At 35.2% G+C, this 20,789-nt stretch overlaps 1 protein-coding gene across 5 annotated transcripts in view; it reads left to right on the forward strand.

Moving 5' to 3' along the window:
* The window catches only part of GPATCH2 (G-patch domain containing 2), a 173,202-nt gene that overhangs the window by 20,234 nt on the left and 132,179 nt on the right, over positions 1-20,789 (forward strand). Inside the window, exon 6 of one of the 5 annotated variants that reach the window (XM_025892266.2) lies at positions 40-6,429. The exons of the other annotated variants lie outside the window; for them this stretch is intronic. Within the exon in view, the coding sequence (XP_025748051.1) occupies positions 40-72 (33 nt within the window). The 3' untranslated portion in view covers positions 73-6,429. Of the gene's footprint in view, positions 1-39; positions 6,430-20,789 lie in introns of those variants that run through there. 5 annotated transcript variants of the gene reach the window in all.

Genomic DNA, 20,789 nt, shown 5'->3' on the forward strand with positions numbered 1-20,789 from the left:
TTCTAATGTTATACTTAAAAATAATCCATTTTTTTGTAGGCTACAAACTGGACCAGTGAGATTCCCCTATAAACCAAATCTTCTAATGCTAATAAATTAGTTACGTTTTGAACATCTGGGGAATGACATTCGAGGGAACCTGGCTCCTGTCCTCTTCCCCTGGAGGAATATCACTGAAGTGAGAGCCTCTTTGATGAAAAGATGGGGCTGTTTTTGCTGTGGAGGACTGGTATTCTTCCTTTAGTCAGAAGTGAACCTGGTTGGGGAGGCTTTCTAGGGATCTAGGCTGGCCCAGGGTGGGTGGAACTACTGTAAATTTTATATATTTTTCTCTTTTATGATTTTTTTTTTACATTGAATCCATTTATGTATTACTTGCTTTGCCAAAATACTAACAAAACCTAGAAAATGGAAAACTTCCAGATCTCACATAAGTATTCCTTAATGTTTATATTGTGACTGGTTAAGAACTAATTTTTACATCTCTGACTGTTGTAAATAAACATGATGCATTGACATTTATGGCTCATTTTTAGAGAAGTCTTACATAACCAGCATTATTTAAAATATCTGCATTTTACTCAGGGTATTTTAACAAGGGCTAAGATGAGTAGTAGGTAAGGTTGATAATCTTTACTAGAATTTCTGTTTTGTTCAGTTTGCTTTCTACTTGGAAAATCTGCTCTGTATTGCAAACCCATTGTATTTTATAGTGTAGTGTTCATTGTACTACAAAAGAGAATCATCCTAGTTTTAAAGCTAACTACAGTGATAACTAGTCTGTGCTAGTAGAATCATTTATTATTACTTTTTAAATTATCTGCTCTGTCTGATACCTGCAACCACTCAAAATTATCATTTTGGCTTAGAGCTTCTGGAAATCATGTGAAAGCTGGTATTTCAACTAATACTGTATGCCTCTGAATCATATTGTCATGTTTAAAAGTGAGAGCTGCTTGCACACCCTTGGCAGACCATATGTGTCACTGTGAGTGTCAGAAATACTTGCATGAGCTCATTTTCACAAGCAGAGGGGAAAATGTAACATTTCTATTGATGGTATAATTTATAGACACTCTACAACATTCAGGCCATTTGAATTCTTCAAAATGGTATGTTACAATGATGAGTATTTTTTATTACGTTCCCATAATGGATGAAAACTGTGATTTAATACATGTATTTTTATATTGTTGTATGGATTAATTGTTAATTCAGCATTTAATGGATAACTTAAATATGGTGATTGGGAAAGAAACTTAAAGTTGACATTTCTTTTACCTAAAGGTATTACAATCTGAAAGATTTCAGAAAATGTGTTAAGCAGAAAGCGTGTGACATCTTTTAGATTGCTTGTCTAAACTGGAGAGATTAAATATGATAAAGTGCAACTTTGAGTATCTTTACCTTTGCATATTTAAAGTGATATTTTAGAGGTACAATAATGTGGTGTTTGGTCATTGTAAGTAAGCTTTTTTTGTGCTGTGTCCTTTAGAGTAAAAATTCGTGATTTTTTTTCTGAATTACATAAATGCTTTTATTTTATTTTGTATAATGACTGCCTTTTAGATCTGAATAAGTCACTTTAAAACCTTGGCCTATGAACTTTGCCTTACCAATCATGAATCTAGATGAATGCTATCTAGTTCTTGGTTCAGTTTTACCTATTTTTATTTTTGGTTCACTGCTTGCTTGAGCATAGATGGGATTTGTAGCCCATTTTCTAGGCTTATTGCAATCTCACTGTGGTATTTTATAGAAGCTATTACATCTGATAGGCCAGCTTCATGGTATTGATGATACATGGCTTAACCATAGTAAAAGCTGCCTTCCCTCTCTAAATTGTAAAAAGGTGATTAAGTTTCACTTGATGGAGAAATACTATATGTGTGTGTTTATCATCGAACTAGTGCATTAGGCCATAAACTGTTTTCCTGGTCTACATTTTTTTGTATTCAAATTTTACTGAAGACAATGGGCTCCTTCGGCTTTCTTTCTTTCAATCCTGAATTGTCCTTGTTTGGATTTTTAAGTACTGTAATTTTTTTTTTTCAATAAAATATCTGACTTGGACAAGAAAGGTAAGAGTTCCAATTTGTGCTGATATTTTTAAATTCCTCTGCTAAGTTTTGTTGTTGCTGTTGTTGCTCATGGTGTCCATATCATATGTAACAGTCTAGTCTTAAAAATCATAATCTCACAAAACAGTCATATTTAAACAGTACCCATGACATCCAGAAATAAGAATTCAATTTAATTCCTCAGACTTTCACACTGGAAAGCCAGATTGCTTTGAAGAGAGATTAATTTTCTGAGCAAAGTCAGACACATGTAGCTACAGCCCATGAAACAGAATGGCAACGAAAGGTTTCTTTCTCTTACGCAGATGAGTAGTGACTGCACAGATATAGTCATGACCTTTGAAGGAAATGACTGAACAATTTTTCACTGAAATATTAATGGAAACATTCTTGGGAGTGAAGTTTTCAATTGGATTTTTCATTATTCACCATAGTTATGTTCTCTAAAGTCACCCTGAACACTAATTAGCAAATACTGAACAATTGCTCCTAAGGGAAATACCAGGTTAGGTTCCTATGAGCCTCCGGTCATGACATTTTTATCAGTCGATCAATACATAACCTTGTTTTACGTATCTTTGTGTCTAAAAACACCTTACTTAATATATATAGTTGATTCATTAACATTAAACTCATGACCAACAGCACTATAACCCATGCCTGAACTACGCTGATCTAACGCAAGTATTTCTCCTCAAGGCACATCATGGCCTTCTTATGCTTAGGAACCCATGTCAGCGCTTCAGCCCTGTGCTTGGGGTTCATTTAAAACAATGAATTGCAAAAAACACAAAACTGAAAAATGTGGCATCAAATAAACCACAAAAACAACACTTGTTTACAGAGTTAGAGCTGAAACAGGAATGGGTACTGTTGTCTTTTTTGACCTCAGTGGGGAATGCACACATGCACCAGGGGACAAATTTTTCAATGCTCCTGAATGACCCTAGAAGTGCTACAAGGACTGACTTGAGAGTGGGGCATCTGGCTGGCTCAGATGGTGGAGCGTGTGACTCTTAATCTTGGGGGTGTAAGTTCGAGCCCCACGTTGGGTACAGAGGTGACTTAAAAATAAAATTTAAAAAAGAATTGATTTGGGGGTTACAGATACATGTTAGTGAGTAGGCAAATTTGTACATGTGGAACTCTCAAATAGTAATGAGGATTGACTCTATTTAGTTTTGTCAAGGGCAAAGTGGTATTACAGATAAGTTGGAGGTTTTGGAGTCTGAACTTGGTGAATCCCCACTCTGGTTCTTCTTTTTACTTTTAAAAACAAATTGAACCTCATCTTCTCTTTCTGTTAAATAGAGACAATATTTAATTTGCAGAAGTGTTGTCAGGATTAAATGAGGTTATTTGTACATCATAGGTCCAGAACCATTTTTGTCGCATAATATATATTTAATAAATGATAGTTACTGTTATTATTATTAGATATACTAAATACAGAGTGTCCTGATTTAGAGAACATTTGTATTATGGGTCAAAATGCAAAATATTATAAACTTTTCATACTTTATATATGATATGCCTTTATATTTAATATTTAAAGTGCTTTATATTGCAACCTTTTATAAAGTTTCTTTTATATTTCATATATATTTGAGCCAGTCTTTGTCTTTAATAGTCTGTGAAGAATAATTTCAGGTGAATTTTAGATGGACAGCCACTGCATTAAATCTCAAACCCTAATTGCAGATTAAAAAGCTGTTCTAAATAACTCTCCCTAACTAACCCTCAATCATTAGGCCATTCATTTGCAGAAGGACTTATACTGTTTAGGAGGTTTTGGACCAGAGTTACCTGATTTTTAAAAATAATTTTGCCTATATACATGACAGGCGAATGTAGTAACAGTTCTGAGAATTTAATGTTGAAAGAAATAACTATTGCTGTACTTCTGTTAGAATAAAGCACTGATTTATTGGAGCGCAGTTAACAAGCCTCTAATATTTACCTCTTTTAGGAGAATTAAGCAAATGAAAATTAATTCTGAGGAATATTCTGAGACCATTATCCAGGAGATGCAGAGTGAATCTCCTGTATTTCCAGAATTTTTGCCCCAAGTACAATTCAGAGTGAATAATCCTCAGAATAATGATCCATCAGAGATACATATTTTGGGATATAGCATTAATAAAGTGAATCCAATTACCCTGACTTAAGCATAGCATTTCAGTTAGCCAAGATATCCTACCCCTAAGCATCTTAATTAATCATTGTTCTCTATAGACAAGAGATTTTTGAAAAAAAAGTTTTTAAACTGATGGTCTTAGAACAGGTGTTGCATTTTTCTAAGTTAGCATTCAAATTGAGTGGTCGTTGAAAGATCGGGAAATAAATGACTCCATTTAAAATATACTACCTAAAATCCAACATTAATATTACATAAGGAATTGTACCTAAAGGTTGTAAGGTTCTGTTTAAAAATCTTATTATCCTATCAGTCCAGTTTTTTTTGTATACATGAAATGAGAACAAGTATAGTGGTGATGGTGGTGGTTATTCTGTCAAAGAAAATGAATCTGATTTAAGGGACTATTTATTTACATGTGTTTCTCAAGTTAAATATCTGAAAAAAATGTGAACATCAACCCTTAATCTAAAATGTCATGCTGTACAAGTAAGCATACTGTTATATCCACCAATGAAATAGCCCTCAAAATAATTTATATCTGTTTAGAATCTTGAGTCATTTCATTGTGTAAGAGAAGGGAATATTGTATATATTTTCCTTCTCTGAAGTATATCATGGAAGACCAGACCAGATTTCATGAGTGGCATATTGATAATGGTAATGGTACTATAATGATTTACTCTGTCTTGCTCAACCTTTGTTTTATTGTTTCTTAGGTTACTAGAGTGGGAATATTTAGTCTGATTTACAGCCTTTTACAACAGAAGGGCCCTTTTAAATGGATTTGATTTAAATAGGGGAACTACATAAACTTTTCTTTTAGACTAGTCTAAGAAATTTTATAATAGAAAACAAATCTAAAATGATTTTTAAAAATACACACGGTGTGTGTCCTCAACTGTAATCTGGCCATGTGCTAATTATCTGATATTTTTCAGTGGAATTCAATAACTAAATGCTTAATTATAATCTCTGAATTGATATTTGTTTTTATCCTTAAAGCATTTTTGGCTACTTTGCAGAATCCAAGAAGAATATATATTTAGAATTTTCTTATATTCTAAATATATATCACATATATTCTCATCTATTACTGTTTGTTAATAATTTAGTTTTTATCTTATCTCAAAGTCAGCTTGAGATCCAGATTTCAGGCTGGAAATTAATACTTTTTTTCTTAGAACTTATTTTGAGATAAAGTAGATTTTATATCCTACAGAAGTACTGCTTAGTAGAATTGTAATAAATATTTCTTCTACAGAAGACATTTTGATAGTGTCTCTTGTTTGATTTAAAATTCTCTATTTTTGGTGTCGTTATTCACCTTACATTTTACATATAAATTTAATACCTATAATTGATATTTGAAAATTTGAATCTAACAGTTTTTGTTCCACTAAAAGTAGTATCAATATTAATATTGATATTTAGTCTTATTGTATTACACTTTATTAAAAGTGGAATATATACATATTTGATAGTATAGATATGTTATATTATTCATTCAACAAGTATTTGAATGCTTATTCTGTTGTCCGTATTTAGCTTTTAAAATCCTTTAGGAAAGAATACATAAACATGTTCAATCTTGGTATTTTAATAATGCCAAATTTGACCACTTACACTTTTTATCTACCTGTTTAAAATATTTGTCCCTGCTTTTCTGATTACTTACCACTAGAATTGGCCTGGTTTCTTATATTGTCGTTTGGGTGTGTGATACTCCAGAAATACTGGAACCTAGCAAAGAGAATGTTAGTAATGACTTACAGTGATGCTTACTATGTAACAGACATTTTTCTAAATTTTAGTTATATATTTTAATTCATTTAGTCCTATTAACGTTTACAACTTAAAACACTTTCAAATTTGTTTTTCCTTTGCTATGTCAAAATTAATGAAATCTGGAAGTTTCTTCACTCTTGTCATGTTGCTGATAAATATAAATAAATTTTCTTCATAAAATAGTCTTCATTCCTGGTTACCAAATGCAATTGGAAGTGTGAGTTATTGTGAAAAATCTGCAGCATTCTTTGCTGTCTTGAAGAATGAGCACAATCAAGTTGTGTGCCATAATAAAAATGAAAATTAAAATGTTTTACTGTTTCCATCAGATTAATCACTGGAACCAAATCCTCCATTCCAGTCCCTTTCTTTGTTTCAGGTAGTATATAGTACCTTGTTCTTGATCTTTAACATCATCCAATTCTGGTCTGCTTTCTTGCTGTGTTTCTGTTTTCTCTGCTTACCCTCCATGGTCCCTCATTATCTCTCCAAGTCTGTACAGTGTACCTAGGAGCTGTCACATGTCTGTTTCAACCATGATGATAGCCTCTGTATTTCTCTTGCACTGCTCTTTTCCTACCCCCCCCTTTTTTTTAAAGATTTTATTCATTCATCTGAGAGAGAATGAGAGAGAGAGCACAAGAGGGGGGAGGGTCAGAGGGAGAAGCAGACTCCCTGCTGAGCAGGGAGCCCAGTGCTGGACTTGATCCCGGGACTCTGGGATCATGACCCGGGCCAAAGGCAGCCGCTTAACCAACTGAGCCACCCGGGTGCCCCTTTCCTACCCCTTTTTAATGGAACTTGGGTAGACTTCATACAGGAGGAAGATTTGTTAGCTGGGACTTCAGGTATGAGTTAGCTTACCAACTCACTGGGGACGGAATTGGCAGACCTGCATGGATGGGCAAGGCTTAAGTTTAAAACCACATGGTATATTCAGGAAACTGAATCCAGTGTTGCTGAAGTATATATAAGGTATGTTGTGTGGAGGAGTATATGGTAGACAGGGTTTGTTTGGTGAGGTAGACTGGAATTAGATCATTTCAGACTCTGGTCCATGGGAATGCATGCAAACTGATGTAATCTCTTGGGGGGCAGGGATGGTTAAGGTAACCAGATTTGTCTTGAGAGATCACATGGATAGCAGTATAGAGGGTACATTGGGTGGTTATAAGATTAGGGATCTACGGTCTGTCCCTGTCCCCTAGTAGATGGGATCCAGAGTAGACTGAACCACTATATTTTATTGGACTCAATAATCTGATTGACTTTTGAGTAGTATCCATTCATGCAAAATATATTTATTGAGTCTGTACTGTGTGCTAGATACTGTTCTAGCCCATGGGGGTTAAAGTAGTGAGCAAGGCAGAAAGGTTCCAGGAGCTTATATTTTAATCAGTAAAAATAAACTTGGTTGGGGCAGGAGGGTGAGTAAGTAAATAGAAATGGCCATGGAGAAGATTCAACAGGGGAATGTGATAAAATTACAGAACATGAAGGTGATTGGAGGTAATATGATTTGCAGGCTGGAATAATTTTCAGCCTTGGCTAATCTAGTGCTTTCTTCTCATCCCTCTTAGAACAACCTGGGAAAAGAAACAAGGGTGTGCATTACTGAAACCCGTTTATTCAAGAAGTTGGGGGTAGGTCCTAGAGGTTTCTCCTGTTTCCTGACCAGACTGATGACAGTTTTTAAATGTCACTGTAGGTAGGCATGTACATTACAAAAGAGTGTCATTTTTGTTTACAAAGAACAATATTACTATTGATGCTTTTGAATTTTTTTTATTAAAAGAAAGTTTACAGGTGCCAAATATTTATACAGTGTTTGGTTTTCTTCTTTGGATTTAATCATGATGTCTGTTTTGAAATTTAATATTGTGATGTAGTAGTTCTGCCTTTGTGGCCACTTAAATATTGTGCACGGCGAATAGTCTTTCTATTACATTTTTAAAAATACATGAACTGCCACACTTTCTTTTTTAAAATCTTTTTTCATTTTGCCATTTGTGCGTAAGTTGTTAGGTTATCAGGCTGTTAGTAAAGAAAAATGACTTGTTTAAAGATTGGGGGATTTTTTTGAATCTCCTTAAAAGCAAACATTTGAGGTTTTTAGAAAGTGTCAGGATTATGTTTATCATTTTAAATTACTCTCTTGTATCCTGAGAAACCTTTGAAATAATGTTCTAAAAATGTTCTTTCTTTAGAAATTAAGACTGATGATTGGTAACCATTTGATTCCACAGATGGAGACTCAATACCTCTCTTCCTTGTTGCTCTTTAAAAAATGGCGGTAACATTGCTGGAGTCCCCATTACTTTTGTTTGTTTGTTTCTTTCTTTCTTTCTTTCTTTCTTTCTTCCTTCCTTCCTTCCTTTCTTTCTTCTTTCTTTTTCTTTCTTTCTTTCTTTTCTTTTTTCTTCTTTCTTTCTCTTTCTTCTTTCTTTCTTTCTTTCTTTCTTTTCTTTTTTTCTTCTTTCTTTCTTTCTTTCTTTCTTTCTTTCTTTCTTTCTTTCTTTCTTTCTTCCTTCCTTCCTTCCTTCCTTCCTTCCTTCCTTCCTTCCTTTCTTCTTTCTTTCTTTCTTTCTTTCTTTCTTTCTTTCTTTCTTTCTTTCTTTCTTTCTTTCTTTCTTTTCTTTCTTCCTTTCATCTTTCCTTCCTTCCTTCCTTCCTTATTTCTTTTAGTCAGAATCGGAGAAACAGAAATGTTGCATACATTTCACTTTCTTCAAAGCTTCAACTTTGGTTTTCTGTTTTATATGTTGCTGATAGAATTATTCTGATGGTCTATAAAACTTAGTTTTCTAATTTGCCTTCAGATATGTCAGATATCTAATACCAGAAAAATTCAAAATCAGTGATGGGTAAAACACTTCCAAAAAAAATATTTAACAAGCGCTTTCTCTTTGAAGTCAACTGCAAATCTTCCCACTGAAGGTCAATTTGAACAAATGAGAATTCACAAAGAAGTCATATAAATAAAAGGGGTTCCCTGTACAATAGTTAGAAAATGCCAAGCAGGTATTTGTTGCCTGTCATCCAGGCAACAGGATTCTCAAGCAGGTATTTGTTGCCTGTCATCCAGGCAACAGGATTCTGACAAACCAGAGTTGCAGGCCAAAAGTTATTTATAAATATTTTAAGCCAGTAAAAATTGTAAAATGTTTGTTGTTAAATGACAGTTGTCTAAAACATTGACCAGTGCTTCTTGAGGGAATAAAGTAGAAGTTTCATGATCTCTTTGGATACAAAAGAAGTGATGACTTGGGGCGCCTGGGTGGCTCAGATGGTTGAGCATCTGCCTTCGGCTCAGGTCATGATCCCAGGGTCCTTGGATCGAGTCCTGCATCGGGCTCCCCACTGCCAGACTCTCTGTTCAGTGGGGAGCCTGCTTCTCCCTCTGCTTCTCTCTCTCTCTCTCTCTCTCATGAATAAATAAATAAACTCTTAAAAAAAAAAAGCGATGACTTGAGCCATCCCCAATATAGCATCGTCCTCTTAGAACTTCATATTTAAATCTGATCATTGGTTATAGACAGTTCACCATGATAGCGTTGCAGGTGCATTTATCTTTAGGTTGCAGTAGAATTGTAGGAATATTTAATAGCATGCACTTGGTCTTTTTGAGGTCTTTCAGATTTGTTTAGATTTTGAAGTCTGTAGTCTAAAAGTACTTCTTTAGAATCTACAGTCTTTAAAAAGTAAACAATTATTACTTAGGCTTCCTCCCATTCCATTTCATTTACATGTGTTTTTGATAGACTCTTCTAATTTTTTGATCCACAAAAACATTTTATAAGAGTGTCTTATATCATTTGTTGGATGAATAAATAAGTATGTTTCATCTGACTCAGAAACTCAGTGTGTCTTGCCTGTGTATTTTCAGCCACATATTTCTTGGTTCAGTTGTACACACAGGCTCGTGATGTCTTTGTTGTGGGAAAGGCCAGGAATACAAAAATGAATAAGATATGCCTATAGCCTCAGTACCTTACAGTTTGGTTAATAAAAATTAACTGGGAAAGAGACAGAGAGGGGAGAACTAACATTGGTTAAGGGAAGCATTGATCCCAAGTGGTTTTTCATTCTTCAATTCAAATTTTAGTTTATGTGTTCTCTTTATTCCTTCACTCTTTCCACATCTAGACATGTCTGAATCTTATTTCTTTATCTCTCCTGTTAGCCCCTTCGTTTCAGTGCCTTAGGGTAGTTACTCATAACCTTACATTAGGTTTGTCCCTGGTCTGTCTTCCAGTTTTCCTTCCCCTGATCCATATCACATGTAACTCCAAGTAAATATTTTTAAAACATTGTTAAGTCCAAGCCAAAAAATAGTTTTCACTGCCTTAATCATAAAATCTAGGTTTGTTCCTTTCTACCTACTGCTCACCTAGGAACTCTAACACTTCACTCCTTCCCCAATGGTCTTACGGTTCTCAACACGCCCACGCCTCCTTCAGCTTTCCCCTGATCAGCCACATTCATTCATACTATAGCTTTGCTCGCAACAGTATGTCCCTCTCCTTACTGTTAGATTCATACCCTTCAAGGAACAGTTCACATTCTTTACCTTTTCTTTAAAACCTTCTCCAACTCTTCACATTTGAGAGATCATTCCATCTTCTGAAACACCATTGCCCCTCCTGTCTCTGTTTTATTCTTTATTCTTCTGCTTATGTTTGCATTATACCCGTTAAGTACATTTAGCACCCCCGTGACGGGCATCCAGCTCAGGCACATAGGATGTGCTTAATAATTTTGAGAATGTTGGTGGAGATTACTAGTTATCACCCTCTGTTTTTTAAGGAGTTTTCCACCACTAGTTACGAAGCCAGTTCAACCTTAAGTAACATCCTTTCCTACCAAGAGTAGTGTCTAAATTCTTCATTGTTTTTATGTTGTCCTTTTATGTATGTATTTTATGATGTGATGGCGGATGGGATTTCATTTAACAAAGCATTAAAGAAAAGCTGATTCAATGCCTAGTGTGCAGACGCGGGGCTTGTGTACCTTTTGGTTGGAGAATCCTTAAATGTTCCTGCAATAGGGATTTCCCTTGGAAATAATCTCCTACTAAGTAATCTCCTGCCTCAAGGGTGGTGGGTGGGACAGTGTTGAGTCCACTGGCCAGCATTCTAATTGCAAAGCAGAGGACGGAGCATTCAGTGTGCTGACTTTCACTGAATTCCCCCTGACCTAGTAAAGGTATATCACGTCACCATCAGTATGGCCCCTTTCTAGTTTAACATTTTTATTTTTATTTATCTATTTTTTTAGGTTTTTTTATTTAATTTTATTTTAATTCAATTAATTAACATAGAAAATATTATTGGTTTCAGAGGTAGAGTTCAGTGATTCATCACTTGCATATATGAACACCCAGTGTTGATTATAGTTTTAACATATTTAAATGATAAGTTTTGAGGTTCTTCTTTGCTATAGGGTAGCAGTAATAATATGATAAGACTGTGGCTAAGGATTGGGATCAGGGGATCAACTTTTTTTTTTTTTTTTCTTAATAGACTCCCTGTTTGGGAGGGATCTGGCACCTCCAACTTCTGAAACTTTCTGCAGTCTGCTGCTTTAGTCAGCTTGCTTTTTGTTGCCACCCTCTCCCCACCCCCCCTTGCACTAAAGAAAGCTGAACAGCCAGCCACACACCCATTTGATTTTCACGTATAATTTTGTTGAAGTACCTTGGTTGGTGGTATCTTCTTTCCTATTCTCTTTGTCCTAGTGGAATTTGACCTTTTTATTCTTTCATGTCATTTTAGTAGGGCTCTGGGAGAGAGCTAAAATAAATGTATGATCAGTGGGTTGTGGATGCTGGGAAATCTCACCTAGTGTCCTTTTCTTGTAATTTCCATTTTTATAAAAAAGTAATACATGCACAGGTTTTAAAAGTCAAACAGGACAAAAAATATCCAGTGGAAGGTCTTTGTGCTACACCCAGTTCCTCCCGTGCCTGTCTGTGCAAAGACAGCATCTGTTCCTCTGCACCTCGGTTTTTACACCTTAAAAAGTCAGAGGGGCGCCCGGCGGCTCAGTCGGTTAAGCATCCAACTCTTGGTTTCAGCTCCGGTCATGATCTCAGGGTTCTGGGATCAAGTCCCACATCGGGCTCCACACTCAGTGAGGCGTCTGCTTGAAAATCTCTCCCTCCTCCCTGTCCCCCCCCAACTCTCTGTCTTTCTTTCTCTTTCTCTAAAATAAAATAAATCTTTAAAAAAAAAAGTCAGATTGTAAATTATACTTATTTTTCATTCATTTGTTTGAACAGCTGCATAATATTTGATGTTAGTATATTGATAAATAATTTATTTCTCGTATGAGTTTGTATGTAACTAATATTAAAGGACAGAAATATTTTATTGCTATTAATTATATTACCTCACATTTATTGAGTTCTTATTATTTGCCAGGTGGTGTTTTAATCTCTTTATGTATGTTAATTCATTTAATGTTGAAAAAAAGCCTACTGAGGTAAATATTATTCTCCTCTCTTATCTTATAAACCAGGAACAGGGACAAATGGCTTAAATGACTTGTTTAAGGCCACAGCTAGTAATTGGTAGTGTCAGGATGTAAACTCTGACCTCATGGGCAGCTCCCCAGGGACTTAGACATCAAGCTATACAGCCTCCCCTTCAAGGGTAAAAAATATATTTACACTTAATTTTTAATTTCTCAAAAAAATGTCTGGGCCTAATGGCCTAGAAATAATACATTTCAGTCAGGTAGTTTGATTATTTTCATGAATATATTGGGCAGATCGTTCTGAGTTTGGTTGATTAAGGTCAATGTGCTGAATTGGTTATCTGTTTTATTTTTCAACGTAATAGTTTGCATCATATAAATATGCTGTCTGTTCCTCCTGTCACCTCTTACACTTACATGTTTTCTCTCCTGTCCTTTGATTTAACCTGTTGATTTAACTTATTAGGTCTTTGCTGACATTTAAAACTTTTCTTTTTTTATGGATTCACAGATTTTCCAAGCATTGGCTTCATTAAGAAGAATCAGAGCTAGGTCTGAATTCCAACCCTTTTACAAACAAAAATTTTCAGGAGTTATACTCTCTTAGGTATTTTTTAGCTCAAACTACAGTGATATGTCTTGAAAATACTATGGAGCTTGAAACTTAAGTTTCTTGTCAGCTTGTAAAAGTTGTCCTCTTCAAAATTTGATTGCGTTCTCATTTCAGGGAAAGAGTCAAGAATTTTTGTCATCTAAATTCTTAATTCACCCTTTTAAATTGTTGCTGATTGTATTGAAATAAATAATGCTGCAAATTTGGTATTAGCCTTGTTCATATTTATTAGTATCACGACTTTTCCCTAATCTACTTCTGCGGATAGCTTCATAAAATACTAGTACATGTCCAGCCTTTGGAGTTGATTGTTTATAGGAAATACAAGTAATCTAACTCTTCCTTGATCAAACAAAATCATAGAGTCATCCTGTTTCCTCAACAAATAATTGCATGTATTATATATATTACTAACATATTGTATATATTCTGTCTTATGTTTGTAATTGAAATGACTTGATTTCCATTGGAATGCTCCTCGAGGTGCTGGCTATCTAGCTGACTGGATAAGTTCTCTCCTGTTTTTCCCAACATATAACTCCCAGCTCCCCAGCTCCACAGTGTAGCACTGTGAAGGGCAAGAAGGGCAAAGCAGACACTTTATATATGAGAAGGGACTTTTCCGCAAACACACACACACACACACACACACACACACACACACACACATGCTTTTTAGATTATCTTATTGCTGGTCGGTAATCCTTGATTTCATTTAGACACTAGGACACACACTGTTTTCACAACACTCATAATCATAAACTTTGTTAAAAGTCAATTAAGATACGAATATGTATGAAGAAATTAGATGTTCTCACCATGAATATATGGCATCCATGTGTCTTGAGTGAATTACACACTTTACTCATTTCTGGGCCATTTGTTTTATATATAGATTAAATATAGATAATTACTCGTTAGACAGGTTACTTTATTACTTTGATAGATCTCAAAGTACTGCGTGCAGTTATAGTGTGACTGGTGTAATAATTTGGACTCGCTAATAACCAAAATTAACATTTCATGTGAATTAAAATTTAAAATGGGAATTTGATTTTGTTTAAAGTAGTTTTACTTCTGGTGGTTATTTTGATTTAATAACAGAATATACTTTTTAATTGAAATTTTTAATTATTTTTAAGCTCACATGTTAAATATAAAAATGTTCTGGAACTATTCAAAATGATAGGTAAAATATTAACTTCCATAGGTTAATCAGTTCATTTCTGTTTTGTGCCTCACTTGTTTTAAAAAAATTACTAAATTTATTTGTTGGGAGTAAATGTGCATCACGTGATATATGTACTAAACTTAAAATTTATTTTTACTTTTATGAGTGCTTAACCAAATACCTAGCACATCTTAAGTGTTCACTAATTGTTTTCCTATATAACTTTAATACCTTGTCTTGCAAGAATGTGTGTTTTAGATAGATGTTAAATGGTTTAGCTGTTTCAAAGTTATTTGCACACCCTCATTAAGATTTGCTACTTGGGGGAATAAAATTAAAAGATTCTAATCTAGTTAGTTACCATGTTTTAATCCGTATTTTTTATTTTGTTTTGTTTTGTGTTTCAGTAAGGATTCCACATTTCTGGTTCAAAGAGGTTTCTACCTGGTCTTTCAGGTTAAGGCAGTTCTTTAGGAAAGCAGATCTATTCTGGCTATGTAATGCATTTTATTTAATTTTATAGTTTTTATGATATCATATATTAGAGATTGCCAAAAATACAGAAAAATTTTAGAGAACATTTTTGGATTTGATGGATTACCACTCTTGAAAGGGAAACAAAACACTAAATATTTCTAATCCCGCATTATTTACCGCATGGGTGGTTAAATGCTACTTTAAGCCTCATAAAATTAAAAGGGAGAAATCTGCCAACTGTAGCAGGAATTGGATTTAAGAAGAGTGGTACAGAGCCAAAATATTGCTACAGAATTAAATGTCAAAAATCTTCTTTAATAGTAGATATATAGTTCACAGTGCCTGGTTATGATTAATACATTTAATCTAAATCACTGAGAGTTGCACTCTCCTTTTCCATAAAATACAATAGGACACAAATCAGTTTTACTGTAGATGGATAACAATTGGAAAATAATGCATCTTCCCGCCCAATAAATTGTCAGTTATACCTTTTAACTAAAATCAATTCATCTTTCCAAAATTTATTGCAATTTCTAATAATAAATCTCCTCAAATGTTTATTCATTTGGTTTTTGATACATTTGTGCCACTTTTGCTATGGTCTAATGTTTTCTCTTTTGATTCATTGTAAATTAGAAAATCTATTTTGAGTCAGTTTTCTAGTTAAGAAGTTAAAATCTATAACCTAGCACCTTTTTCACTCTCCTTTGTGCATTTTAATACCCTTGAACTTGAACTTAAATGCAATCCGGGAAATTCTTTTCAGAAGGAGATTAAAAGACTTCCCAATGTACCTTCTTGAGTAAGGGCCAGATTCATAAAACAAGCACTTAGGAGGTTGTTAGATGATTGTTGCCATAGATCCATTTTGGAACAAAAAAGAGGAGAAAGAAATACATGGGGTTGTGTCATCATTTCATGTAAGTATTTAGTACAAAAAGGAAATGCCCATTTGAATTAGGATCAGATATTGATCATATTGGGTGTCTGCTTTTATTTGCTTTTGATTGCAGTAACCCAAAAGTGTCATTGAAAGGAAGCACAAGATAACCAGCTATGTTCAGTCTATTTCCTACACAGAGGTCTTCCCCTTATTAATCTCCAGAGACACTTTTTAATCTCTATATATACATTCAAGGTTATTTTTTTAATATATCCTGAGTGTGCAATCACATTGGTTTTTCACATACACTCTGTTGTAGAATGTAATCATTGTGGTGTTTTTAATACATGATAACATGAGTATCCCTAGCATCCCTATACCCTTAAGATACCATTAGACTTAAAATAAATCTTTCAAATACTGTATGGTGAACACGGACTCGCATCATCTGAATTTTATACCTTCTTCCAGGTATTCCAGTGAAGTTCAGAGTGGTACCCTTTTTTTTCTGTCTCCACCTCCACTGTGCTATTATATAAAATTTAAAAATGAAGTAAGCGTCAGTTGACTTGCCCACAAACTACATAAAAATGCGTTTGCAATGAACATGTTCCGAGGTTTGGTGTTAAGTCTATAGTTTTTGATTCTATCAAATAAAATTCTGAAGTAGATTTTTGGAATGGATACTCTTAGAAATGAAAGTACATTTGAATTAAACCTGTAACTCTTTAGCGAATTTGTGTCATTGCTAACATATAAGATGCCATATGATTAATTTAGCAGTTAAAAAGGGGATTTTTGTGGCCAGAATAGCCAAAATAGGATTCATTATTTGGGCTAACTACACGGTGAAGAAAACAGATGCTTTTTCTAAGGCAAAGATCAGACATGAATTACAGGTCTGTCTTATTCATCTAAAAATAGTGCTTCTTTTTTTTTTTAAAGCTGTGAACTTAATAACTTTTTTGATATATGGCTTCTTTAATACAAAGTATAATATTCATTTGGGCTTACCAAATTAATCTCTGTATTAACAAATGGCAAGTTTTCATAAATTTAGCTAGCTGTAAAAACTTTAAAAGTAATCTCCGACTTACATGTACTTCCTAATTTGATTTTCCCATCATGTTAAATATGAAAGTAATTCAAATCATGCTCTTTTAAATAAAAAATGATAAACTGAAATGTTCCGCCTTTCTTTTAAAACACCAATAACAGATTTGAGTGTTATTTCTCTGGTGGTTTTATAAACATTGGCTAATGATACAGAGTCAATTTATTGCTTAAGTTAGGATTTTGCTGTGTTACTGTCAGTTATGAAGACTTTAACAACAGCTATAAGATCACAGTTGTCACCTTTGCATGGTAGTCAGTTTTGTGAAGGACAACAGGTTTGTTCTACCCACCTTTCAAAAGAGGAAGTTAAGATTCTGGGAAGACAAGTAAGTGACATAACTAGGAAGAGGCAGAGCCAGGACCAGCCTGCTGATTCCCGGTCCCCTAGACTTTCCCATGCCCCCACCTGCCTTTCTGTACTTTTTCCAGTTGAATGTGAATCCATCCTGCAGGCTGAAATTTTGTTAATGTTTTAGCCATAGTTTGAGGAGTTGCCAGGTAAATTCTTACTGTTTTCAAGCAAAATAAACATTTTGAGGGAAGTCAGTGAGTAATCTACATATTTTTCCCCAATTCTCTAGTTCAGTCTCTTGGCCACTGACTCAGCCTAACTCTCTTGTTTAGCCTTCCATTCTCTACTTTCTTTCACCCTGTCCTCTACTCTCCTCAAATCCTAATGTGATCCTTCTGACCCATTTGACTTTTAGCTTGAAATCTTTCAGTGCCTCCCCTTGGTTTCCCAAATAGCATGTAAACTCCTTTCCTTCCTGTCTGGTTCTTTGCCATTAGGGCTTCTCCTCATCTTTCCCCATCTCCATGTTCCGATTCTCCCTGGTTGATGCATCCTGAGTGTGTCTTGCACTTTCCAGCTTCTGTCACTTTGATCCAACTATTTTCACTACTTGCAACATCACACTTAATGTCAGTCTGTGGAAATCTTACCCATTCATCAAAATACATTTTAGTTAAAACCTCATCTGAAAACTTCCCTGCCAGAAGGCATCTCTGTCTATTTCCTACACAGGAATTCAAAGGCCTCACGCCCATCACCTCATGAGTCACAGAACCACATGTTAGCCACTTCTGATAGAATGCAAGCCAAAAGCATGGAACTGGAAATCGGAATAACTTCCCTTGAGATCCATGATTTACTAGCTGGGTAACCTTGAAGAAATCACTTTTTGAGCTTTAGTTTCCTCATCCCTAAAATAGGGATAATAAAAGATAAGATGAAATAAGGTATGTAATAGGACTTAGTGAACTGTAAAGGAACTATTATTATTCATTTCAAGAGTCCAAAACTCAAATGCCTTCAGGAGCCAGGCAGATAATACATACATACATATATGCATACATACATACATACATACATACACATATATGTGAAGTAACTTTGTGTTAGGGATGTAGCTGCATGCTAGAAAGGGCATGCCTAGCTCAAGGTATTCAAATTCAAAACATTTTAAGATAACTTTGATAGCCAAAAAAAAAAGGCGGGGGGGAGAAAAAGAAAAAAACAACAAAAAACCTGCTTACTGGCCAAATACCACTGCCCCCTTGTGTATATCACTTCCCACAGCTGAGTAAAGCAATATTGCATTCCAATAAAACCTTCATGTTGCAGGTACTTCATGAACTTGGGGAGTGTCAGTGGGGGAGCAGATGACTTAAGTGGAGTGCATAAGTGAAGTTTAAATGTATAATGTGGGAAATGAGATATTTGCATCTTAATCTGTTTTCCTGATCAGCAAGCAAGGGGTGCAAAGACATTATATGGACCATGGTTTCTCTTTTGGTCCTCTCATGAAAACTTGCCGTGTATGTCCAATGCACAGTTTTGCCTTAACCCTTTTCAAGTAGTGTTGACTGCAGAAGCACTATTATAGTTAATTGAGAATTCAGGCATTTTAACCTAAGGATGTTATTTTCTCTGTCCTCTGTAGTGGTGGGCTCTGGCAGGCTGAAGAGAACTGTATGAGTCTAGTGCCTTTTCCATTCAATTGCTTTTCCTTTGATCCTTGACAGTTGGCTGAAGAAAAGCCTAGTGCTTGAGATGTAATGATTCTTTTCCCTGGGATCTGTGAAATATGTGCTGTTTATTTTCTCATCTTTAGAGAGTTAAGTGTATCTTATCCAGTGTGTTAGAAGCCACTGGATAAAACTCAGTAAAACTGAGATTCAGGTACAATTAATTCTTGTGTCTTTCAAAGGAAGTATTATAGGTTTAGTTCAATGCTAAAATAAAAACCAAGGGCCCAAGGTCTCTAATGTGTCTGTACTCTTTGTATTTTTCTCATATTTACCAATGAAATGACCATCTGCAGTTATGGTATGAAAAGCTGGTGCCAAATGACCTTGATAAAAAGAAAATTATATTCCAGTATGGTGACCAAAACTATTGTGCTGTTTTGCAAAACTAAGTCAGACATAAGCTTAGCTGTAGTATTTACTCATTAATAGAAACTTGACTGTTATTAGATTAATTGAATACAAACAAATGAAAGCTTTGTTAATTAGACCTTTATGAACTGAGTGGTACAATGCTTACATCAAGAAAGAGAAGTCAAATCTTTTGACCTTATTTAACTGCCCTAGAATGTCTAATAAAGAAAGGATGCTTCTATGAGGAATAATTGAGACATAAATCCATTGCCTACCAAGTTGTCTGGCACAAAATCATTTGAAAAAAATTTCCCTTAAAATTATTTCCATATTTTCTTAGACTCTCTTTTAGAGTGTTTGTTCACATATAAAGTAATTAATTGATTCTGCTGTAGGTTTTTCACTTGCCTAAATAATCTTCCTGTTTATAAATATAGAACTCTTCAGCTATATACAAATTTAAAATCACTTGGTTTACAATGTTATGCACATGTTATATTTTTTTAAGTTTGGGAACATTTAGAGCATGTCTTTCAATCATCCAGTTCATTTCCGTTTAGGAATATTTATTTAAACATTAAGTAGCAAATATCCATTGAGCAATTATTGTGTGCCAGGCACCATTCTCTATGTTTAGTGATACACCAGCAGGCTAAAACAGACAAAAATCCCTATCTTTGTGAGCTTACATTTTAGTAGGTAGCACCTATATGTCAACACTTTGCTAAGTATAAAATCTAGAAAGCTGAATAAGTTTTGTTCTTGCTCTTAGAAGAGCTTACACACTACTTACAGGAAGGAATATAGAGAATTACAACATAATGGGCCAAATTTTAGGAAAGAGGTGCTAACTGAACACAAAAGTGAGGGGCATCTCACCTAGCTTTAGAACAGCAAGGAGATGGTGTTAACTGAGGACTAAAAGAGGAATCCGAGTTGTCTGAATGAAATGAGTACAATAAATGGATCTCACTGAACTCTAGGAGTGACCCCTCAAGGACTGGGACCTGAGATCCATCTTCCACAAGTGGTAGGTGTTACCCCCTGGAGAGAGAGGAGCAGAAGCTCTAGACAAAAGGAAAAGCATGAGCAAGGGTGCACGGCATGAAGCGGCGTGGTATTTGCTGGCAGCCGCAGACAGTCAGGCCTTCAAGAGTGGGACTTGTAGAAAGGGAGTCCCACAGGATAGACAGAGGAAGCAGGAGAGGGTAGAGGGTGGCCCTTGCCCATCTGGAGATTGTCCAATTTAGTGAAGGCAATCAGGCCCTCTGGAAGATTTTTAATGACATGATAATGTGGCTTCACGTTCTTTCATACATAAGAAAAACCACATATAGGGCGCCTGGGTGGCTCAGTCGTGAAGCGTCTGCCTCCGGCTCAGGTCATGATCCCAGGGTCCTGGGATGGAGCCCCGCGTCGGGCTCCCTGCTCAGCAGGAAGCCTGCTTCTCCCTCTCCCACTCCCCCTCCTTGTGCTCGCTCTCTCTCGCTGTCTCTCTCTAATAAATAAGTAAAATCTTTAAAAAAGAAAAGAAAGAAAAACTATATATAATAGCACCAAATAGGACCAAACAATTTTTCCTTCTCAGATTTTGAAATAATTGGTCCCACCTAGAAGGCTTACTTCTTTCTTCCTCCTGATAGCGCCTTCTTCATAATCCC

Source organism: Callorhinus ursinus, unplaced genomic scaffold (assembly GCF_003265705.2).
Source record: "Callorhinus ursinus isolate GAN/ISIS: 27379988/994484 unplaced genomic scaffold, GSC_fseal_2.0 scaffold54, whole genome shotgun sequence".
NCBI lineage: Eukaryota > Metazoa > Chordata > Mammalia > Carnivora > Otariidae > Callorhinus > Callorhinus ursinus.